Here is a 24949-nt window from a genome sequence, read left to right on the forward strand (position 1 = left end):
TATCACCAATCCAAACACACTAACTTCTAAATGAGATACAGACAGTCATCAACATACAATGCTACCAGGATTTACTCTTTTTGTCTGTTAAGACCCACAACAGTTGAACTAAATGAAACAGAAGAGCAGACATTACTCCTAGTAAAACAAGCAAGCAAGCGAGAGATCCAGAATTGCAAGAGGTCACAGAAAGTGTTCTTTCAGAAATGAAGGACTGCAGCCCATGATTCCCTTTTGAACTAAGGTATCTTCCAAAGGATTACATTTTTATTTCTTAAATGTTTCTTTAAGTTTTACTGTGCTTTTATAATGAATTTTTTAATTTATTTGTGAATTTAAGTTCTTGTGGAAACAGCTGACCACCCTCAAGCCCAAAAGTGAATACAGCATGCAAAGCAATTTACTACTTGGCCATTATTTCAAAGTGTAATTTTCTCATAATAATGTTGCCATTGTTTGCAAAATAACATGGATGAACTCTCAAGTGCCTCTGGTTGTCACTTTTATCCCATTCCCTTCTTTTGACATGACCTCCTCCCACTTACACTGAGAGTAGCTAAAACACACTATCTTTCAGGATATGAAGTGAGTATTAATACATTTTTTAACACCAAAGTATTTTGTTTGATTGGGAGGCATGAATTTATTTATAGGCTACAGACTTAAGTGTACATAATTTTAATTAGGGTTAAAGAAACTCTTTTGTTAGTTTTCTTAGAGATTAGCTGGACAAGCATTCTATACCCAACACTGTAGTCCATATATTCAGAAGGAGAGCTTGTGAGCAGAGAATCCTAGCTATCATTTCTTGAAATTGTGACCATAACAGTCTGATAAGACTGCGCAGGGTATCAACAAAGCAAAACCACTGATGCAGCAGGTTATTTTCAACTACGTCCATCTTTAAGATCAGTCTTTAAATGTGGAAGGCAAGTCGGGTTGCCAAAGGTCAGTATCATTAGTAAGTATTTAGATTATCTAGATATGGATCATAGATATGCATACATTTATCTTTTACAGCTGGCACACTGACCTGTACTAATCTATAACATGTTAGATCTTCTCACTCTTCTGCAAAAAGTATAACTTATATGACTTCCAACAGTGTAGCTGCTCATGCAGATGGAAATTTTTGTTATATGCTGTCTATTTACAACTGAAAAGTTATTATTTCTGTTTCAATTAAACAGCAATAAAGGATGTGTATATATACTATTAAAAATAAATAAATTAGACCTGGAGTAATGGCACAAAGCAATTACCTCATACTATTCCTTTCATTTCTTATGAAAAGAAATACATAAACTGTGAAACTGTCATTCAAATGACAAATCTACTGTGGTGCAGATGATTGTTTTTGAATCATTTGGTTCCTTTTCTGAATGACTCATAAAATCTGCAGTTAAATCAGCTGAAAAAGACAGCAGTGCAGGGAAATTTTTGATTACACTTTTAATTTCACAAGCTAACCTACAAATGACTTTAAAATTGCTGGTAATACTACAGTACTATGAACCACCTACACATTTTTATTGAAAGACTGTAGCTACAATTCATTAGTTAATGACTATGCTGTGCTTGACAGATCGCATTCATGCAAGTAGTAAGTGTCTGGGTTTCAAGGCCCTTGCAATAACACTATCAGCTAAAACCAGTCCACTTTGTTACATTTTTGCAAAACCAATACACTTAAGAAAAAAAAAGGAAAAGAAAACTACAAAAAAACAGAAAAAAACCCCAACAAAAACAAACAGGAAAACCTAGAACACCCAAACTGCATTCTTTCTCTAGTGAAAATAAAATCTATTCTGCATAGCTTTGCTGTATTACAGTATAGCTTTTTTGGCGGTATTGAAATATGTGTTTGCATATTTTAAATAAATTTTATATTGAAACTACTTGCATGTTTTGACTAAGAAAACATTTTTCCTTAAATTCAACAACTGACCACTGCTCTTTAACAGAAAAAGATTTGTTAAGACTGAGTAAAAGCTAAACCTCCGAACTGGTTAATTATTCCATCACACTGTTATGTCAGCTATATGTATATTACATAAGCAAAAATGAAGGACACATAAAGTGATAAACACACACCATTAACTATTTTTATTTAAAAATGTGCAATTATTATAAAGTTGATATTTGTGGGGGGTTTTCCAGCTATTTTAGATGGATGAATAATTTATAACTGATGCTTTTAGTTTATATAAAAGTATGCCTTCAATAGCTATCTCAAATACATTTTTCCATAAATGCAGCTATGCAGTGAAATGCTTCAGAACTGTTTAGTAAGGATAAAGTAAAAGAAAGTAGATGTTCCAACTTTTTCAACAAACTTAAACACTTTACTTAGATCTTGAAAAAAACACAGATCTAATATAAAAGAGTAACTGGACATTATCACCATGAGAGCAAAAATAACCACTCTCCTAAATGTTAGGCACACAGAATTTATCTTGAAAATAACATTTTTGTGGGGCTTTTTTACTGCCATAAATATGCTGGGAACATTTAAGCATGCAGTAGTTATTAGGATGGTAGTTCAGTTCAGCTTTCAAATGATAAGTGAGTTGGACCATGGAGAAATAAACATATCTTAATAAGCAGTATGTTTACATTAACTTTCAGGAGTGTACTTAGGACACAATCTCCTAGTCATCTCCATTTGATACACTTGGGTTCATATTGTGAAGCCCTTTTAGAGCACAATGGGATGAGATTCCTTTCAGATTAAATGAAACCAGAATTAATCTCCAGTAACTAATGAACATTCAGTCCATGGGACCACACAAGACCAGAGTAAATGCCAGAGAAGTGTAAGCAGTAAATGTTGTGACCTTAGCAACAGCTGCTTCACACTCAGACCGGTTCCTACTGTGCTGTGTATTACTAGCTATAACCAGTCTGAATAAGGTATAAAAATAATACACATGTATATACAAGAATTAAAATATTTTTTTCTACTTTCTCCCAATGATAGCCAGGTGTTGCTAAACAAAGAAGAAGGCTTCAGGCTTTGGTAAAGAGTTTGTAACCATTTCCCTTTCTTTGACAAAGGTAGTATGTCCTAAGTCGAGTCACTTATGATGTTACCACATCTGGATGACTTCTCTTTTGATGGCATGCCTTCACCTTGAGTAAACTAATGTAACATGTTGTGCACAGTGGAAGCAGCAAGTATCCTATTATTATTTTCATTCTCCCTACTTACCTTCTTTAACATGCATTACCTGGTTCACCATCAAAGGGAAAAAGCTTTAGACTAAGAAAAGATTCAAGTGTTATTCCTGTTTCTAGAAGGTTCACTCATATATGTTTTAGACTCTAAGTATCATTCCTTATTTGGCTTCAATCTACTTAACTAATCTTTCTTCCCCCTGCTCCTCCTGTTTAAGACAAACACAAGAAGTTTATGCAAATAAACACAAAATATTCTTTGGAAAGGGAAGTATTTAAATGAAAATACTCATTACCTATGTAACAGACAACTTTCAGATCTTATTTAGGCAACCTCCCTTCATATGCATGGATTTTTTCTCAGATTTACAACAAAGAAGCAAACATAAAATCGAAGAAGAAAAAAAAAAAGACAAAGCCACAAAATAAGCACAATAAACAAAATTAAAGCCTAATCTCTAGACAAAACTAAGTAAAATCTGAAGGCATTAATACATAAGGGAATTTCTTAAGATCACAAAGGAATGGATTTCCTTATTAGAAATCAAAACCTTATCAAGCTTTTCACTTTGAGGAGGGAACACAAGATACTGTAACTAGGTTCCACAAATGTCCCATATGGATGTTTCTGAAGATCAGAACACAAAATCTTAACTTGAAGAGATGATATTTTTCAAAATGGCAAGAGACATTTACTACTTGCTAGCCAATATTTGGTGGGTGTTTGGAGGAAGGGAAACTGATTAGAGAATAACAAACATTTTTAGAAATACTTCTTTAGAATTGTTCTTTAAAATATAGGATGTTTTAATTTCAGACATACCAAAAAAGAGGAAGAAGAAGGTGTGCAAATTGGTATTTGTATTCAATTACTAATGCAAAAGTAAGACAGGAAATTAAAAAAATGCTCTTTCCTTGAAAAATATCACATGTAGCTAGGTAAGAAAGACTGCTCTATCTCCCAAAACATAGAGTATTCCCTTAGCAACAAGAACAGCTGGGATTCATCTCACACAAAAGGTCGGATTGGTTGGAACCAACTCAATTTAGGTGTTTAAGATTCCCCTATACACAGTGGCAATATAGTCAGTATAGTTTGGAAACTATGCCTCTCACATTAAAGTAGACAAGTGTTTTGTGGCTAAATGGGTCTCTAGACTCAGTTATGATATAGACTAGGTCTCTGATGACTACAGTGAGAGCTCAGACTACCTAACTCACATTAAAATGAGTTATAGATAAAGAGAGAGGTTATATTTATGACACCTGAACTCACACCAGTAGTCATCTAAATGTGTTAACTTCTTTCTGAATGAATCTCAGCCTTAACCTCCCTTCTCCTGCCTAAGATTAGCATGCTATGCCAGTTCAGAAATATTCTGGGGTACCTAAGATGTGGAAGTCTAACATGAAAGAACAGAATGCAGTTAACAAGAGGAAGGGTATTTTCAGTAGCACCAGATGCCTATGTGTAACTAATTATTTGAGCCCTGTACATCTACATTCTGGAGCTAAATTCCATCCCAAAAGTCTATATGCGAGTCTGATGTTTGAGCTCCTCTTATCTCAATAGAAATATGCTAAATGGACCCTAGAGTTAAATTTAGTCAAACTGTTTTTCATCCCTGCTTTAAGACGAAATGTATGTTATAGTGCTCAATGAATAAAAAAAGGAGCTTAGACATTTAACATAAAATTTTAGATATCTATGTGTAAGTATATGAGTAAGTATCCAAATTTGGGAGTCTGTAATATGGAGCTGAGCTCCCTCATTAATGTCCAAAACTAACACATTTACCTCTTGGCTTCTTAATATAACCTTTGTTCATAACCTCTGGTAGGATATATGCACTTAACTAGCTGAGGAGCTCATGCCTTCCACATATAGCTTCTTTCACTGTCCACACAAAGTAGAGCTAGATAGACCATTGGCCTTTTAACTTTACTCTTATGAAACTTACCACAGTCTATATCTTTCTATGTAAAGAGAGTTTAGGCATCCTAGAGCAGATATTGAATCTCAATGTAGTTGCTTTTGGTGCAATTTGAGGTATCTTTTCATTACTTTGCCTGGTTTCCCATACAAAACAGCTTCTGTGGCACATATGCCAGATGTGGATGCATTGCATACCTTAGGTCATCAAAAATTGGCACAATATTATTTACTTTAGGCAACTGGATTAGAAATCAGTAGCTTGGATTGTACATATTTATTTTGGTTTCTATATTGTGTATTAGTAGTACACAAGATATCCTACTGTGCGGGTTTTGGCTGGGATAGAGTTAATTTTCTTCAAAGTAGCTTGGATGGAGCTATGTTTTGGATGTGTGCTGAGAACAGTGTTGATAACACAGAGCTGTTTTTGCTGCTGCTAAGCAGTGCTAACACAGAGTCAAGGCCCCTTCTGCTTCTCACACCACCCCAGCAGTAGGGTAGGGTGGAGATGCACAACAAGCTGGGAAGAGAGACAGCTGTGACAGCTGACCCCAACCGACCAAAGGGGTATTCAATACCATATAGAATCATGTAATAATATAATGGTTTTGGTTGGAAAAGACCTTTAAGGTCATCAAGTCCAACTGTTAATCTAGCACTGAGTCCACCACTGAAACATGTTCCTAAGTACCACGTCTACATGTCTTTTAAATACCTCCAGGGGTGGTCACTTGACTGCTTTCTTGGGCAGCCTGTTCCAGTGCCTGAAAACCTTTCAGTAAACCTTTCCAGTAAAGAATTTTTTCCCTAATATCGAATCTAAACACCCCTAGCACAACCTATATATATGTGGGATAAAAGAATGGATAGTGAAATGGATTAAGAACTGGCTACACAATAAGCCCAAAGAGTGGTGGTCAATGGTGCAGAGTCCCGCTGGAGACCTGTAACTAGTGGAGTCCCCCAGGGGTCAATGCTGCATCCAGTCCTGTTCAACACCTTTATCAATTACCTTGATGATGGGACAGAGTGTCTTCTCAGCAAGTTTGCTGATGACATGAAGCTGAGAGGATTGGCTAATTCACCTGAAGGCTGTGCAGCCATTCAGTGAGATTTAGACAGGCTGGAGAGCTGGGCAAAGAGGAACCTAGTAAGAATCAACAAGAGCAAGTGTAGAGTCCTGCATCTGGGAAGGAACAACAAAATGCACCAGTACAGGGTAGGAGGTGATCTGCTAGAGAGCAGCGCTGTGGAGAAGGACCTTAGAGTCCTGGTAGAAAACAAATTATCCATGGGACAACAATGCGCCTTTGTGGCCAAGAAGGCCAATGGCATCTTGGGGTGCATTAAGAGGAGTGTCTCCAGCAGATTGAGGGAGGTTCTCCTCCCCCTCTAATTGGCCCTGGTGAGACCTCACTTGGAGTACTGTGTCCAGTTCTGGAGTCCCCATTTCAAGAGGGACAGGGATCTACTTGAGAGGGCTATGAGGATGATTAAGGGACTGGAACACCTGCCTTACAAGGAAAGGCTAAGAGACCTGGGGCTTTTCAGTCTAGAGAGGAGAAGGCTGCAGGGGGATCTAATTAATATCTATAAATGTACGAGGGCTGGGTATCAATAAGGCAGGGACAAGCTCTTTTCACTTGTGGCCTGTGACAGGACGAGGGGCAATGGACTCAAACTCGAGCACAGGAAGTTCCACCCCACATGAGGAAGAACTTGTTTACTGTGAGGGTTACAGAGCACTAGAACATGCTCCCCAGAGAGGTTGTGGAGTCTCCTGCTCTGAAGACTTTCAAGACCTGTCTGGATGCCTTTCTGAGTTATCTGCTCTAGGCTGTTTTTTTTTTCTTTTTGTTTGTGTCATTTTTTGTTTTTTTTTGATCCTGCTCCGGCAGGGAGGTTGGACTCCACCTTCGGAGGTTCCTTGCAACCCCTAATATTCTGTGATTATTCTGTGAAACTGAGGCCATTTCTCTTGTCCTACGACTTGCTACTTGTGAGAAGAGACCAACCCCCCCCCTTGATATAACTTCCACTCAGGTAGTTTTAGAGAGCGATAAAGTCTCCTCTCAGCCTCCTTTTCTTCCAAATTCCCTCAGACACTCTTCATAAGACTTGTTCTCCAGACGTTTCACCAATTTTGTTGCCCATCTTTTGACACACTCCAGCCCCTCAGTGTGCTTCTTGTAGTGAGGGGCTCAAAACTGAACACAGTATTTGAGCTGCAGCCGTACCAATGCCAAGTACAGGGGACAGTCACGTCCCTAGTCCTGCTGGCCACACTATTTCTGTTGCAAGCCAGGATGCTATTGGCCTTTTTGGCCACCTGGGCAGACTGCTAGCTCATATTCAGTCAGCTATTCATCACAGGACATCTGTGGGAGGTTGCAGAGGCATGGCAATTAGTGAAACATGGCGGGATAACTCAAATGACTGGAATGCTGCCATGGATGGCTACATACTGTTCAGGAAAGACAGGCCAGCAAGGCAGAGTTGTAGAGTGGCTCTTTACGTGGAAGAGCATCTGGGATGTACCAAGTTCTGCCTAGGAGAGGATGAAGAACCAGTTGAGAGTTTATGGGTAAGAATTAAGGGGCAGGCTAACATGGGTGTCACTGTTGTGGGTGTTTACTACATGCCACCTGATCAGACAGATGAAAGTAGCCTCACAATCACAGTCCCTGTTCCTCATGGGGAACTTCAAGCACCCCTGATCTTTGCTGGAAAAGCCACACAGCCAGGCACAGTCAAGTCCAGGGGATTCCTGCAGAGCACTGAGGACAACTTTGTAACACAGTTACTGTAGGAAACTACAACGAGAGGTGTACTACTGTACCTAGTATAAAAAAAAAAACAAAGGACTTGTTGGGGATGTAAAGGCTGGGGGCAACCTTGGTTGTAGCTACCATGAGATAGTGGAGTTCAGTATCCAGCATGGACGAAGTAAAGAAGTAACTAGGATTACAGCCCTGGATTTCAGAAGAGCTAAGTTTACCCTTTTCAAAGATCTACTCAGTGGAATACCACTACTCTAGAAGATAGGGGTACCCATAAGAGCTGGTCATTATTCAAATACTACTTCCTCCAACTCAAGGTCAGTGCATCCCTATGAGTAAGAAATCAACCAGAGGCAGAAGATCTGCATGGATGAATAAGAGTCTTCTGGAAAAACGTAAATGGAAGACAGAAGTTTGCAGAACATGGAAAACAAGACTGGCTACTTCGGACGAATACAGGAATGCTGTCAGAGAATGCAGGGATGCAACGAACCAAGGCCCACCTGGAATTAAACCTGGGGAATTAAACAAGAGCTATCAAAGACAACAAGAAGTGGTGGGGGGGGGGGGGATTTCAGTGTATTGAGAGAAAAAAGTAGACTAGGGAAAATGTGGGCCCACGGATGAATGAGGTGGGCAGCCTAGTGCTGGAGGATGCAGAGAAGGTGGAGCTACTGAACACCTTCTTTTCTTAGGTCTTCACTGCTAAAGCGAGCCCTCAGGAGTCCTGAACCCTGCAGGTAGCAGAAAGGGTCTGGAAAGAGGAAGACTTTGCCTTGGTGGAGGAAGACCAGGTTAGACACCACCCAGCCAAACTGGACATGCATAAATCCATGGGACCCAATGGGATGCACTCATGAATGCTGAGAGCGCCAGCAGATGTTATTGCTAGATCACTCTCCACCGTCTTTGAAACACCATGCAGAACAGGAGAGGTGGCTAATGACTGGAAGAAGGCCAGTGTCACTCCAGTCTTCAAAAAGGGCAGGAAGGAGGACCCAGGGAACTACAGACCAGTTAGTCTCACCTCCATCCCTGGTAAGGTGTTGGAACACATCATTCTGGACTTCATCTCAAAACACGTGAAAGCAAAAAAAGTCACTGGGTGAGGTCAGCACGGATTCATCAAGGGGAAATGATGCTTGACCAATCTGCTAGCCTTCTATGGCATCATAAATGCCTGGCTAGATGAGGGGAGAGCAGCAGATGTAATCTACCTTAACTTCAGCAAGGCTTCTGACACTGTCTCACATAACATCCTCATTAAGGACGGAACTCAGGAAGTGTGGGCTAGATGAGTGGTCAGTGAGGTGGACTGAGAGCTGTTTGAGTGACAGAACTCAGAGGGTTGTGATTAACGGAGCAGAGTTGAGTTGGAGGTTTGTAGCCAGAAGTGTTTCCCAAGACTGGGGGGACAGTACTGGCTCCGGTCTTGTTCAACATATTCATCAATGACCTGGACGAGGGGACAGTGTATCCTCAGCAAGTTTGCTAATGATGCCAAACTGAGAAGGGTGGCTGACACTCTAGAGGGCTGTGCTGCCATCTGGGATAACCCGGACAGGCTGGAGAGTTGGGCAGAGACTAACATAATAAGAGAAGTGTAGGGACCTGCACCTGAGTAGGAAAAGCCCCATGCATCAGCAGAGGTTAGGGGTGGACCTGCTGGAAAGCAGTCATGAGAAGAAGGAACTTGGGAGTCCTAGTAGACAATAAGCAAATCGTAAGCCAGCAATGTGCCCTTGTGACCAAGAAAGTCAATGGTATCCTGGGATGCATTAGGAAGAGTGTGGCCAGTAGGTCAAGGGAGGTCATCCTCCCACTCTATTCTGCCCTAGTGAGGCTAAAGCTGGAATACTGTGTCCAATTCTGGGCCTCCCAGATCAAGAAATACAATTCTCTCCTGGAGAGAATCCAGTGGAGGGTAACAAAGACGACTGGGGGATTGGAGCATCTCCCTTATGAGGAAAGGCTGAAAGAGCTGGGACTGTTCAGCCTGGAGAGGAGAAGTCTAAGAGGAGACCTTAATAATGTCTGTAAGCATCTAAAGGGTGGGTGTAAGGAGGATGGAGCCAGACTCTTTTCAGTGGTGCCTGGTGACAGGACAAGGGGCAGTGGGCAGAAGCTGGAACACAGGAACTTCTACCTGAACATGAGGAAAAACTTATTTACTGTGAGGGTAACAAAGCACTGGAACAGGCTGCCCAGAGAGGCTGTGGAGTCCCCTTCTCTGGAAATATCCAAACCTGCCTGGATGCAGTCCTTAGTAATATGATCTAGGCAATCCTGCTTCAACAGGGGGGTTGGACTAAATTACCTCGAGGTTCCTTCCAGCTGTGATGATTCTGTGATGCTCAGCAATAAACTTGGGGGTAAAGCTCGCCAGGGAGCCACTGCTTGGAGACTGGCTGGACATCAGTCAACTGGTGATAAGCAACTGTTTTAATTTACATGCATTGTACAGTCTATACAAGACAAATTTAATTCATAGGATTGCAGAATCGCAGAATGGTTGGAAGGAACCTCTGGAGATTGTTTAGTCCAACCTCCCTGCTCAAACCAGGATCAACTGAACCATGTCTAGTTCTATTTTCCAAGTATCCCATCATGGAGATTCCACAATCTCTCTGGAAAACTTGGTGCAGAGTACTACTCCCCTGAAAATAAAAAATGGTGAGTGTTGGGGTTTTTTTTCCTTATGTTAAACAGCATTTCTTTGTATTCCAGTTTTTGCCCATTGCCCCCTGTTCTTTTATTTGGTATACCACTGAGAAGAGTCTGGCTCAATCTCTACTCTCCTTCACCCCATCCCATCAGGTATTTGCACACATTAACAACATCCTCCTTAGCTAAGCCTTCTCTTCTCTGAGAGGAACAGCACCTCTCAGCACCTGTTCATATGACAGATATTCTAAGACCTTAATCACCTCTGTGGCCCTTTGCTAGACTTGCTCTGTATTTCCCTTTCCCTCCTGTCTGGGGAGCCCAGCACTAGCCTTGGCACTTCAAATGTGTCTCATCAAATGCTGAGCAGACAGGAAGGATCATGTCTTTCAACCTGCCAGCAACACTCTTCCTAAGGCAGTCTGTGAGGTTCTTCAAGGGTAGATGTCTGGGTTATGGTCAATTTGCTGTCCACCAGGACCCTCAGTTCTTTTACTGCAGAGCTGCTTTATACTTGGTCAGGCCAAAGTCTGTGCTGGTGCCACAGGGTTACTCCTGCTTGGAGTTATTCCTCTCATTGAAGCCATCAGCAATTCTAACTCCTCTTGCAATTTGCAACCACTTGAATGTTGAAATTAACAATTCCATGTTAAATTCAACACCTTTATTCTCACAAATAAAATCTTTCTTTCAAACAACTAAGTGCTTGCCACTGTAAAGCGGAGTTGCATTGTTAAAGACTCCATTAGAAACAGAATGTGAAACATCAGAAAACGGATCTTAGTATCAATGTAAGAAAAGAGTTGCAGCTGGTAATAATAATTTTAATTGAATTTCAAAAAAAGCCACCACAAAAATCTCAAAATAATGCTGCATAACCACACTATCAAACTTAAAAAGATACATTGTCTTGAATAGAGTTACCTGATAGTGCACATAGAATGCTAATAAAGCCCTTTTAACATATTTAACCATTATTAAAGATACATGGATTCAGAAGAAAAGAAGAAAAATAAGTTCCCAAGAACAAAATATTGCAACATTAAAAATACTACAAAGAACTGACCAATTTATTACAGATCCAAGGTGACTTGAGCACCATGTCTAAACTCTGGACACCAAACATCCAGTTTATCAAATAAAAGGTCAAAGTTTGATTCAGTCAAAGTCCATACGCATCAGAATACTGTTTCCTCTGTCACTGAAGACTAGTAATTAATGAAATATTCTGAAACATGTGGCGTAGATACAAGTAGAAGATACAGATTTTTTTGGAAGTTATTGGCTAAGATGTCTCACTTGTATTATGCAGGAAGCTATATTAGCCAAAAGAGTCCCTTGGGCCTCAAATATCTATAAGCTTATGGAAGTCAAAGTCTTCCTGTTGCCAAAAGGCTCTACAGTCTCACAGTCAAGAGCTAGACACTGAAGAGAAATGCTTTGAAGCTGAGAATACAATGCCCACTTCCACACTCTGGTGAGTTAACCTTGCCTGGCTGCTAGGTTCCCACCAAGCTGCTCTATCATTTACCCTATTCAACAAGACAGAGGGAAGAAAATTCTTTAAAAGCTCATGGGTTGAGGTAAGATCGGGAGATTACTCACCTATGACCGTCACCAGCAAAACTGACTCAGCCTGGGGTAGATTAATTTATCACCAATTAAAAATAGAGTAGGATTGTGAGAGAAAGCAGGGAAAAAACAAAACAAAACAAACAAAAAAACCACCAAACACAAAAAACCTTCCCCCTACCTTCTTCCCAGGCTTAACTTCACTACTTCATTTCCTGTTCTTCTGACTCTTCGTCTCCACTCCTCCTTGCCAAGTGGTGCAGGGGGTCAGAGAACGGGAGTTGCTGTCAGCAGATAGTATTTTAACTCTGCAACTCCCTCATCATCACACTGTTACCCTGCTTCAACATGGGGTCCCTTCCAAGGGATACAGTCCTTCACTAGCTGCTCCAGCATGGGTACTCTACAGACTGCAGGCCTCAGGAACACACTGCTTCAGTGTGGGTCCCCTGTGGGCTGCAGTTTCTGCCACGAGCCTGCCTCTTCACAGATTGCAGCTTCCTTTAAGGGCATATCTACCTTGTCCAGTGTGGGGGCCCTACATGGGCTGCAAGTAACACCATGGTCTTCATCACAAGCTTCAGGGGAATCTCTCCTCTTGAATATGGAGCACCCCCTCCCTTCTTCTTCCTCACTGACTTTGATGTCTGCAGGGATGCTCCTCTCACATTTTTCTTACTTTTCTCCCCCAGCTGCTATGCAGCTTTGTGCAACAATGGGTCTGTTTTGGAACCAGTGGAAATTGACTCTGCCTAACATGGGAGCAGTCTCTGGTGTCTTGTCCTATAAGACCTTCCTGCAGCTCCTGTACCTTCAGCCTCGTCACATAAACTGAATACAAACACCAAGGGAAATAAATAACTTTTTTGTGATTTTGAAATACAGGCTTGATTTAAGAAAACTTTTATGAAATTCTATGACAGAGGTTTGACTAGATGATGATAATGCTTTAAAACAAAACAAAAAAAGAATCTCTGCAGTAGATTTGAGGTTACTGTCACAAGAAGAAAAGCTTTGTGAGAAGATAACTTTTACTGATAGGAGAAAATAACTCTTAGCAATTCCTTAAATCAGTCTTTTGTTTTATCCTGTCCCACTGGCAAAAGTATGTGCAGTTTTAAACAGTCCTGGGTATCAGCATGCTGCAACCACAGTCACAGGCACCAGCTTTAACCTAACGTGCAACATTACCCTTTTTTTAACCATCTAACACTTCTAAATTTTTCTTGCAAGTATGAATAGTCGCCATACCCCATCTAGCCTTCTCAGTTCACTGCTGCAGACCTGCAATTTCTTGTCTTGGATGGCAGCAGCAGCTAGAAACTTCAGACACATTAGGCATTTATCTTAGAGAAGCAATGAGACAAGTTCTCCTCTGGCTGCCAACTGAATGGCTATGCCATCCGGATTTACACTTCAATTAGCTTTAGTGGACGGGGGGAAAGAGAGTAGAATAGGAAGAGATGTAGCAAGGGCTTTTCTAAACCAAGACAGTTTTAAAATCTTCACTGTAAAGAAGCAGCAAAGAGATGTAAAGGGATAGCAATACCTTTATGCCTCTCAGATTTTATTTATCTGTTTAAAGAAATAAGTGCTAAGAGTGAATTCAGATATTAGATTACTTCATAGTTCTTCAATAGGCTCATTCTCCAGATTGACTCCAGTTTTTCTTACTCCTACTTGCCTGTAGCTAAATGTGACAGATTCTGTGAGAGGTATGAACTTGTGTTTAATGAAATGGAGGAAATGACTCCAAGGCAAATGCTCTTATTTGAGTTCACACAGAGTCTCGTATTATAAAAACACAAGAATAACTATGGACACTGACTTATCTAGAGCTAAAGCATTAACAGAGTAACATTTCTTCCTACACCTTAGGATGTTCAGCTATGGACTCCAATATTACTAAGAATGACAAGAAATTTCTGAGGCAGCAAAATTAAAGACAGAATTAAGCAGAGGGTATGCCTGCAAGGTTAAACCATCATCACCCACTGGGTGTAATGATAGTGACACTGTAAAACCAAAGCTCTTTGCATGAAAGGCTTAGCTTCTCCACATGGGACTCTATCATATGACCAAGTGTAATACGAGCCACTCTTGCCAGTACTCTGAACTTTAATCGTAATTAAACCACTGCCACAAAGATATTCCTACTTAATAGTGGAATTACAGTATGATTTAATACCCTTGACATCAGTTGGCGAAGCCATGGTAGTATTAGGTTTATTAAAATGTAGGAACTCAGGTATTTATCAGCCACATTTATCCATACAATTTTTAATGTAGTGGAAATAAAACATCTATCTACAAACAGTACTATTGGTAGAAAGTGGTGTTACATTACTTCCAAGAATATGGAATTGCTTTGGAATTAGCAATTAATTAATAATTAACTTAGCAAATAACAGAACATTCTACTTAATTTGAACAGTGGGTTTTTTACGATTTTTTTATACTGCTCCCTGTTTTTCTAAAGCTATTTGTGTTGTGTAATTTATATTGATACTGTTTATTAATGAAGTAGAAAGTAGACAAGCATTTACTTAATTTCATAAACATATATCTAACATTCCACTAAATACATGCTATTCCTATTTATCCCTTTGAAGAAAAATTAATCACATCCACAGCTTGCAGCTATCAAAATGTGATTTATCAAGATTTTCCATGAAAGTACGTTTTTTCCCCTTCTTTACTCTAGGAGGCACATTTTTCCTTCATACAATTCTGCTGCACAGCTCTGCCACATGAAACTGTTAAGACACTTAAACAATTTAAGTCCCTGACAACACAGTGAAATAATTCCTCACTAATAACATTGGGGGAGGGGGGGGTTTATGCCAATGAAATACACACAGTAACAAAAAGTAACATTCTGCACAATACATCAGACAACTGTACACTCTTAATGCAATCAGTGATAAAGATGTTTGTTGAAAGTGCTCTTTCGCATACACACATTTAGAACCATTAAAAATTAGAAAAGTAAGTTTTTTGGTAATAACTGAGGCTGTTAAGTCATAGCAGAAAATACAATTTTACAGTGACTTTTTTTTTAAGATTCTAAAGAAATGTTATGTTTTCTAAATTCTTATCTAATAGACTAACAGATGAAGGACTTTAATCACCTGATTAAATAGTTTTTATAGGAGGTGTGATATACACACCTTCAAAACGTAAAATACTGTGTTCATTGGGTTAGAGATCAGTTGAGCAATCTGGACATCCATAAATCGATGGGTCCGGATGAAATGCATCCAAGGGTGCTGAGGAAGCTGGCAGAGGTCATTGCTAGGCCACTCTCCATCATCTTCGGTAAGTCATGGGTAACAGGAGAGGTGCCTGAGGACTGGAGGATAGCAAATGTCACTCCAGTCTACAAGAAGGGCAAGAAGGAGGACCCGGGTAACTATAGACCGGTCAGCCTCACCTCCATCCCTGGAAAGGTGATGGAACAACTTGTCCTTGGCAGTATCTCTAGGCACATCAAGGATCAGAGGGTCATTAAGAGCAGTCAGCATGGTTTTACCAAGGGTAAATCATATTTGACCAACCTTATAGCCTTTTATGAGGAAATAACTAGGTGGATAGATGATGGCAGAGCGGGAGATGTGGTTTATCTTGATTTCAGTAAAGCGTTTGACACTGTCTCCCACAGCATCCCTGCAGATAAGTTGATCAAGTATGGGTTTGCTGATCAGGTAGTGAGGTGGATCAAGAACTGGTTGAAAGGAAGAAATCAGAGAGTTGTAGTCAATGGGACACAATTTAGTTGGAGGTCTGTGACTAGTGGAGTCCCTCAGGGGTTGGTACTGGGACCCGTGTTGTTCAATATCTTCATCAACGACCTGGATGAGGGTACAGAATGTACTCTCAGCAAGTTTGCTGATGACACCAAGCTGGGAGGAGTGGCTGAAACACCAGAAGGCTGTGCTGCTATTCAACGAGACCTAGACAGGCTGGAGAGTTGGGCAGGGAGAAACCTGATGAAGTTCAACAAGGGCAAGTGTAGAGTCTCGTATTTGGGGAAGAAAAACATAATGTACCAGTACAGGCTGGGGGCTGACCTGCTGGAGAGGGAAAGGGACTGTGTAGGGGAAAGGGACCTCGGGATCCTGGTAGACAGGAGGATGACCGTGAGCCAGCAATGTGTCCTTGTGGCCAAGAAGGCCAATGGCATCCTGGGGTGTATTAGAAACGGTGTGGTTAGTCGGTCAAGAGAGGTTCTCCTCCCCCTCTGTTCTGCCCTGGTGAGGCCACATCTGGAATATTGTGTCCAGTTCTGGGCCCCTCAGTTCAAAAAGGACAGGGAACTGCTTGAAAGAGTCCAGCGCAGAGCCACAAAGATGATTAAGGGAGTGGAACATCTCCCTTATGAGGAAAGGCTGAGGGAGCTGGGTCTCTTTAGCTTGGAGAAAAGGAGACTGAGGGGTCACCTCATCAATGTCTACAAATATGTAAAGGGTGAGTGTCAGGAAGATGGAGCCAAGCTTTTTTCAGTGATGACCAGCGATAGGACAAGGGGTAATGGATGCAAACTGGAGCATAGGAGGTTCAATGTGAATATCAGGAAAATTTTTTTTACTGTGAGAGTGACAGAGCACTGGAACAGGCTGCCCAGAGAAGTTGTGGAGTCTCTTGTCACTGGAGACATTCAAGACCCATCTGAATGCATTCCTGTGTCATGTACTCTAGATGACCCTGCTCTGGCAGGGGGGTTGGACTAGATGATCTTTCGAGGTCCCTTCCAACTCCTAGGATTCTGTGATTTGGAGAACACACGAGGTCAGAATTCCACACAAAAAGGTGGGATTTCAAATTATTAAAAAAAGGTTTGTTTCTAAGAAATTATATAATCTTTTTGGCATGTGCCTTGTTTTTTTTGTGGGTTTTTTACAGATTGAACACTACAATATTTATAACCTTTCTCTTTTGCATGTCATCGTGGTGACAATATAGCCAGGCTAGATCATGCTGCTTTCCCTTTCTCTTGGCCCATGCTTCTGGCAAAGTCATGGTCAGCAAGACAAAGCTAAAGCTGTTCATCACTGTGCTTAAATTCAATAAAATGTTTTAACATACACAAGGCTTACCTTACAAATCAATACTGTATGCAAAATTAAATCATCATAACCATGAGTCTTGAATAATGAAACTTCCTGTAGTAAATCTGAATTACTTGTTCTTATCATTTAGTAATGCATAACAAAGCTACAGTGCTGGTGTCACTCTGTAGCATTATGTTGTTTTTAAACATGGCGACTGATGCAAGAATTCTTACAAAGCATATCAGGGCGCAAATGAGACCAAGGAAGTTACAAGTGACACTTTATCATAGTCCTCTGACAATTAACACTGATCAATTAACAATGGTGAAATGGAAGATATATTAACGCATAAAATTAAACCCTCAGGCATTAAAAAACAAAAGACTCAATGCAAAGAAGACAGGTTTCAGTGATGCAAACCAGGCTTGGACTATACAAAGCACTACTAAAGTTATTATAATTTTTTTTTTTTACTTCAGATTTCTGTGTTGTTGCCTTTCCCTCATAACCACAGAGACAGTCTGTGTCTGACCATGCTAGTTTTTGGCATCCCTCTTCATTTCAGTTTCCCCCAGTGAGAGACTGCTGGTTTAAGATTAGCAAGATTAATGTACTCTGTTTATGTTCCTTTCATTAAATCATGTAATTGTAGCTCTTGTGCCTCCGTAGAAGCTAATGATTGCAAAGAAAATATGGCAATAAGATTTCTCATACCTTTGTGTAGTTAGTTTTTGGGCTTTTTTACTATTTCAGATTTTAAAGACCTGGGCCTTGGTCACTGTTCAAATATAATTAAAGTAACAACATACTAATAATGAAAAACAATGGCTGCATTTTTATTCACATAACTTCACAATGTACAATAGTAAATCACAAAATTCACTAAGCATTGAAGCCATTAACCAAAATTACTCTCACCATGAGGCAAGGCATTTACTATCAAGATTAACATCATATTCCCATGAGCTGAAGGAAACCTTTATTTAGAATAAACTTTCATAAAAATTCAGTGGGACAAATCTGTATTTTTGGTGCAGATTTTATTCTTGGGGATCATTAGAAATATCAACATAAGCACTTCACTTTCTCTGCAGTTGAAACATTTAAAAGCAAAATAAAATATTGTTCTTCAGCATCTATCATCCAAAACTGGCAGCAGTACATGTACATGGTAATACTACTAATCTCCACTATGATTTTTTTTCTTTATGTTATAATGTCTCTTTTACTGCAGCATGCTCCAATTATTTTCATAAAGAGCAATCCCTTAAACAACCACTGAGAAGAAACAATTTCTACTGCTAAATACAACAATTTAATATTTCACTGCAATATAACTACTAGAAATTCAGTTTAGAAGTGTTGAAGGATACAATGTTGAAATGATACTACATCAGTTAATTTAACCATGAACATATGTAAATAACCACAAAGTAAGTTTGCCAAATACAATAGCATTTTGCCTTCTGAAAATTGACACAGGATCTTCAATAATCATAAACTGCTTTAAATTCCATCTTGCATCTTATCCAAAAACTTGTGCCTCCAGTAGCAAAATAACTTTTTACACAATGCTTAGGCAATAACTTGATACTGAATAAGATACAGAAGACAAAATCATGGGCAGCATCACTCCCTTCTTGCCTTGTGTTTTCTTAGGCTGTTTTCTGCCACATCATGGCCATATCATTCCTTTCTTAGTTTGTGAGATTTAATGAGATATGGAATGCACTATTTCAATCTCTCTTCTAATTCAGTCTGATAAAAGGTGAAAAACCTGTACTTTGATATTTCACTCATCGTTAATTCAGCTTGATTAGACTTTCATAAATTTGTCATTAATTTAGCATCCCTAAGGCTAAGCCAGGTGTGACTACAGATATTAAAACTTTTCATATAGATTTTAAGAACACTTATTCACTCTGACTTATCTTTTATTAGTTTTTGTATTAAGGACATAAAATTTCTAAAAACACATTTTTAGTAACTTGGTACAAAATTTACTAAGCCCGTTTTTCCTGACTCTCCTGTAGGATTTTTAAGTCACATTTTGAAGAGATGTGCAATTCAGAGTTGGTGAAGCAGATGTGACAGTGCCAACACTCAATGCTGCCTTAAAACTCCTCTCTGATCTCGTTAAGTCTCTCACACATCTCACACGTGGTCAGAGAATTAGCAGGATAATTCCACTTAAGCTCCTTGCTTGCTCAAGCAGACACATATTCTTGCTCCAGAGTCAATCCATTAATAGATAGATTTAGTATTTAAGATAATAGTTCCAACAACATTTCCATTTTGGTAAAGAAAATAAAATGCAGGTGTCATGACCAGGGGAAAAAAAAAAGGGAATTGGAAACCAGAATACAATTCTGACACAATAAAGCATTTCAAATTGTTTCTTCATAAGAGTTTCAACCAATACACCATCTCAGTCTTCCCATAAAAAGTAGGAGAAAAAAAGGTTTCTAAGGTCAATATTCTTCAGTACGCATCTGCCATGATTTAAATGTCATAATTCAGACCCAGCTCTGCTCAAATGAGAACATGGACCTTAATATTGCTCATCAGGTCTCAAGGCCACCTTCTCTCCTGGTTTATACAGGCCCAATGACAATTTAATCATCTCTACAAAAGAGAGAAATGCCAAAGGGAGAAACTAATTCTTACTTCTTTACTCTTGGGATGCAAGATAACTCAAGTTCAATTACATTTCAAGAGCCCAAATAACACTTATAACCTTTGTCTCCACATCCTAGAAGGAAAACAAGAGGCTGAAGGTCAGTGCTACTGCCCCTCCCAGTATGTTCAAGTTTCCACATTCCATGACAAAATACTAGTCCCAGTACTGGTTAAGATCGCACTTCGTTTTTTAGTATTAATGGTCACAAAAGCACTGCAATCATGTATACATATTATAGAGCAGAGAAGAAGAAAAGAAAGGCAGGAATTTCCAAACCAGATAAACTGCACATAATTAATACTGGTATGAAAACGCATATCCAACAGTTTCAAGAAGCAGAACATCATGCCATTCCAACCTATAAGGAAATCCTGTTTTTCTGGCTCTTAGAAGGAGAAACTGTAAGCATGTCACAGAAATGTGGATTCTTTAAATTTTTCAGTGCTTCACCAATTCGCTGTTTTCTATGTTAGTCTAAAAAGACAGCACAATTTCCATGTCCCTGCTCCTTAAATTTGTACTTAGAATGACTTTCCTAAAAAAATTTCCAATGCTAAATTGAAATAGCACCACAAACATCAATAAAAGTTTGATACCTTGAAGGACTTCTTTCTTCCCAGCTATTCTTACATACTATGCAATTTATATTAAGCTGGTTTGTTTTTTTCTTTTTCCACTGGATATATTTTTGTTTATACAGTTAAATTATAACATGAGACACTGCAGCCAAACTACACTAGTTCCTTCTAAGTGTTATGAGCTAACATGACCAAATATTCATGCATGTGCTTAAAAACATCTTTACTATTGCAAAGCTCACAGGGATGAAAAAGAAAGTAACTGAGTTAGCAAATCAACTCAGATCAGCTGAGCACTGACTCACCCGAGTTGGGGTCGGAGTTGCCATCAGCTTCAGTCCTCTTGTCTGGTGAAGCCTGGTCATAGAATTCATCCTGTGGCTGAACCAGAGGGAGAGGGTGTGAGATCAGGGTTCCACCACCCACCGGTTCGTGGTCTCCCAGACCACTGTCACTGCAGCTTTCCTGGGAGCCATCAGGGAGGTGAAATGTAACACGGCGCTGGGACTACAAAGAAGAGCACAGGAAATGCTGATTAGTGCTCTTCTTTTCTGTTCTTCTGACTCTTAGGTGGGTTTTTTTGGTTGCTTGTTTTGTTGGGGTTTTTTAAAATTTTGACATACAAATAGATTTATGGCAATGCTTATGAGGCAATTGTTATACTATTATAATTTGCTGCTTGTTTTTTTTATTTTCTCTCACTTTTAAAATAACACAGGGAAGATGGCAGGCAGGAGAGCCAAATTTCAAAGGTCTGAACATGCTCATTTGTAAACTAAGCTTCTTGTAAGAAAATTATCCGCAGATATTTAGGTATATTTCTCATTGTTTTAAAAGCATGATATATAAAAACTCTTAAGAGGAAACTGCTGCAAACTATGTTATGAAATGCAAACTACATCAGAAAACAGAGTAAGTATATATTTCTGAGGTTAAAACCTGAATAATCACTGTTCATGCTTGGAATAAAAGTCCACCAAGTTAACTAAACCAATTAAAACAGCTGTAATCTTCCAGGAACATAAGGACATATAAATAAAGATCTACAAGGATACTTAACTGATATCAGTTTTCTCACTAATATGGATATTTAGGATTGATAATATATCTGTGAAATCACAATAGTCAATAAAGAATAACAGAATGCAATGATGGAATAAGCAACTATTACTTCAGTAAAAGGAATAAAAATAAACAGCACACAGTTTGTTCTAAACAACACTGTGAATGAGAAGACAAAATTACAAGTTTTCCTGAACTACTTAAATAAAAACCCAGCCACCTCAAAAAAAAAAAAAGTAAGATCTGCAATGTATCCTTGGTTCAGTTCACCATTATTGATTTTGAACCTCTCTCATCAGGAGAAATAACCCAACTTCATGAATTGCAGCCACAGAATGACACAGTGATTCCCCATGAGCTCCAACGCCCATAGCACCGCTGCAAATTGTTTAACAGCCATGACTGTGGGATTCATTAAAGGAATATTACAGATCTTCATGGATCAAAATACTGCATCTTTGAAGCATCGGAAACAACTAGCTTAGGAGCGTATCAAGAGAGTGGTTAAATTAAGTTAGGCACATCTTCCCACAAAAATTATTTTCAGCAGCAGGGAGCCTGAGTGATTTGGTTAGCTAGACTGGTTAAGAACAAAGAAGAGATTCAAAAAGTTTGATTTAAGCTTAGTGACTGTTTAGTTTAGTGGTTACTTTCTTATCAATATTAGCCATCTGGAAGTTATGGCTTATGTGTAAGCCAATAATTTGAGATTTATATGGAGTCACTAGTTACCAATTTTTTAAGCAGTTAAAGACAAGTGTCCCATATCTATCCCAATCCAAGTAACTTTCCCTGATGTTAATGGAAAAAGCATTAGGCCCTGACTCTCCTTTTTTGGCCCCGATTCTGTTTTTTCGTATCTTTTTTTTTTTTTTTTTAAATTAATGAGGAAAACCTCAAGTTAGTTGTACTAACTGTTTGCTTATTAAAAGCTATTTGTTAATGGTAATTACTACCATTTTACATGATGATCAATATCCTCTGCTGGGTTTCTTTTTACTCATCTCCCTAGGGTGGTCATAGATAGTTGATTAAGTCAATTTTGTATTACTGTGTAATTCAGTATAGAAATAAATGTAATACTGTTTGCTCTTGGCTGTGATTTAGTAATTAGCATTTTGCTTTTAAGTTCCTTTCCTAGCTTTAGGATTAGAATCCAGCTGCAGCAAAAACAAACAGATCCTCTGAGTCATTGAGTTGTATTTGTTTACATCAACTGAGGACCTAACTCCATATACTATGGCTAAGCAAACTTTTATCACACTTTTGTTACTTTTTCTTATAACTTTTCATTGTAGTATTGTTACACTGAAGAAATTTTTGGAATCTCCAGCAGCCTCTTTCCCCTCAACATGAACAAAAGAGAATATAGCTAACTAAATCTTGTCTTCCTGCATGTATTTTCAGTAACACAAATTTAGAGATCTGTTTTTCCAAAGAAAGAATTTATGTCACTAGTAAAATCAGTAAGAGGCACAAGAAAAGGAGATTACTTTCATTTTTTAAAACTAGAATACTCTAGGAAGAAATCTGAACTACTGAGAAGCTGAGAACGTAAGAGAGGAGATGAAAATTCCTATTTAAAATTCTAAAAAATAATTAAACCCCCCTAAATAATTAACCTTCATCATGAGTCATGTAGTAAAAATACTGATCTTGCCTAACAAAAAACTCAACACTAGCCAAAATCTGCTCTGACTCTACACTGACAGGCGGTCAGTCAGCCAGTACAATGGCACAGGCCTAGCACTAATACTGGCAACTTCTTAGCTGATAGCATTATAAATTTTTAAATCTACACTTCAGATGATAAGAAAAAAATATATTGGCTTGGCTTTCTGAGCCTCTCACTGGGGACTCAACAAATCATAAAGGATTATATAAAAATCTAAACGTCACGTAAACAGTGATCCAGTTCCAGAGATGATGAATGGACAGCATGCAGTCTATCAAGAAACTTTAGACTAAGCTGTGCCATCAAACCAATGAGGGGAAAAAGCCTTCTACAAAGAGAGACTCAAAGCAAATGCTTAGGATTAGGCATATCATATTAATTGAAAGGGAAGACTGTCACAACCTGCTGGGAGCTTATGAGGGTGCTAAGTGATGTGCTACATGGCTGCTTCCTCCAGCTGCCCTCATCCAGGACCCTCTTGCTCAGCTGTTGAAGACCAGCCCAGTACCCAGGGACCTGGTGTCTCTACCCAGGTGGAGAGATGCATCTGCCACTTTCTCCTGTGCACTAGCAAAGCTGCTGCCGTACCAAAACTGAGCATGTATCCTGGTAACACACATACAGAGAAGACCAGGACCATTGCTGTGGCTACACAAATGGCCACAACATAGCACTGCCCCCAGTAGCACCCACACTGGGGATGCACACCAGACACAGGCACAGACAGACATGTCCCCTCCTCCTCTTGGGCTGGCAGGGGCAGAAGGTCACTAGTGCAGCATTCACACCACACTTTCCATGTTCACAAGCACATACATATTAACAGATGCCCTGAGCACCAGCATGACCCCTCTGCTCACCCAAAACCCCTACCTGGATTCCATCCCCAATTACCCACTCCACGTGTTCCAAATTTGCTGGCTGGTCCAGCTGGGGGCTCGCTGCAAACACGCAGCACTCTTACATTTGTTCCACAGACACCCCACACCTGGGGGTCCCCAGAATAGCCCCTGGGCCCTGAGCCTCTACTCCACGGCGGATCCAGCTTGGAGTTTGCCAGCGAATCCACACAAATCCTTAAACACACCCAGTTTAGGGAAGATACAGATACACATACCCAGCAGCTGGCACCCAGGTGCATTGTATTTCTACTCTCTACAATAGTATCAGGGACTATTCTTTCAAAAGATAATCCTACAACATGCTCAGACTATGTATTTATCTTCTCCAGTATGCAGCCAAATGCAGCTTTGAATTCTTTTTACCTAAAGACAGAATCAAGCTATTCTGAGTAATTCAGTTTATAGTTGGTACAACACTGAGACTAATAACAAGAAATTACAATTTTCATTATGCTACAACATATGCAGGATTATATACAAGCATGAGGTGGGGTTATGGTTCAGGTCCACAACACTTGGCCCAAATTCAAATGTAAAATCTGTGATATATTCAATCACAAACCATTGCTGGGGGAGAATATAGGTTTTCTTCACGTCCTGAAAAACATCCAGTCTTTCTTTTTTAATCAGGAAATATCACAACATTTTTATGTGAAACTTAAAAACTAAAAGGAAAATTCAGTCAAAACCGTATAATTTTAACCTGTGTAAAAGTAATTTCAATGCATAATTCAGAACACTTTGACTCAATAGGTTTTTAAACCTGAGTTTAAAAATCAGGAAAACAACTGGTATCAGCTACATGGAATCATCCTTCTTTTAATCACCTATTGCAGCAGATTCTATAAAGCTCATCCAGGTCAAGCCTGACT

At 39.4% G+C, this 24949-nt stretch overlaps 1 protein-coding gene across 3 annotated transcripts in view; it reads right to left on the reverse strand.

Annotated features, from left to right (window-relative positions):
- PCDH9 (protocadherin 9) overlaps positions 1 to 24949 on the reverse strand; it is a 720963-nt gene that overhangs the window by 235785 nt on the left and 460229 nt on the right. For 2 of the 3 annotated variants that reach the window (XM_051626344.1, XM_051626369.1), the window contains one exon: positions 20744 to 20945. In XM_051626344.1, the coding sequence (XP_051482304.1) occupies positions 20744 to 20945 (202 nt within the window). The remainder of the gene's footprint in view (positions 1 to 20743; positions 20946 to 24949) is intronic. The other variant, XM_051626354.1, reaches the window with a different exon arrangement.

Source organism: Apus apus, chromosome 1 (genome assembly GCF_020740795.1).
Source record: "Apus apus isolate bApuApu2 chromosome 1, bApuApu2.pri.cur, whole genome shotgun sequence".
In the NCBI taxonomy this organism is placed as follows: domain Eukaryota; kingdom Metazoa; phylum Chordata; class Aves; order Apodiformes; family Apodidae; genus Apus; species Apus apus.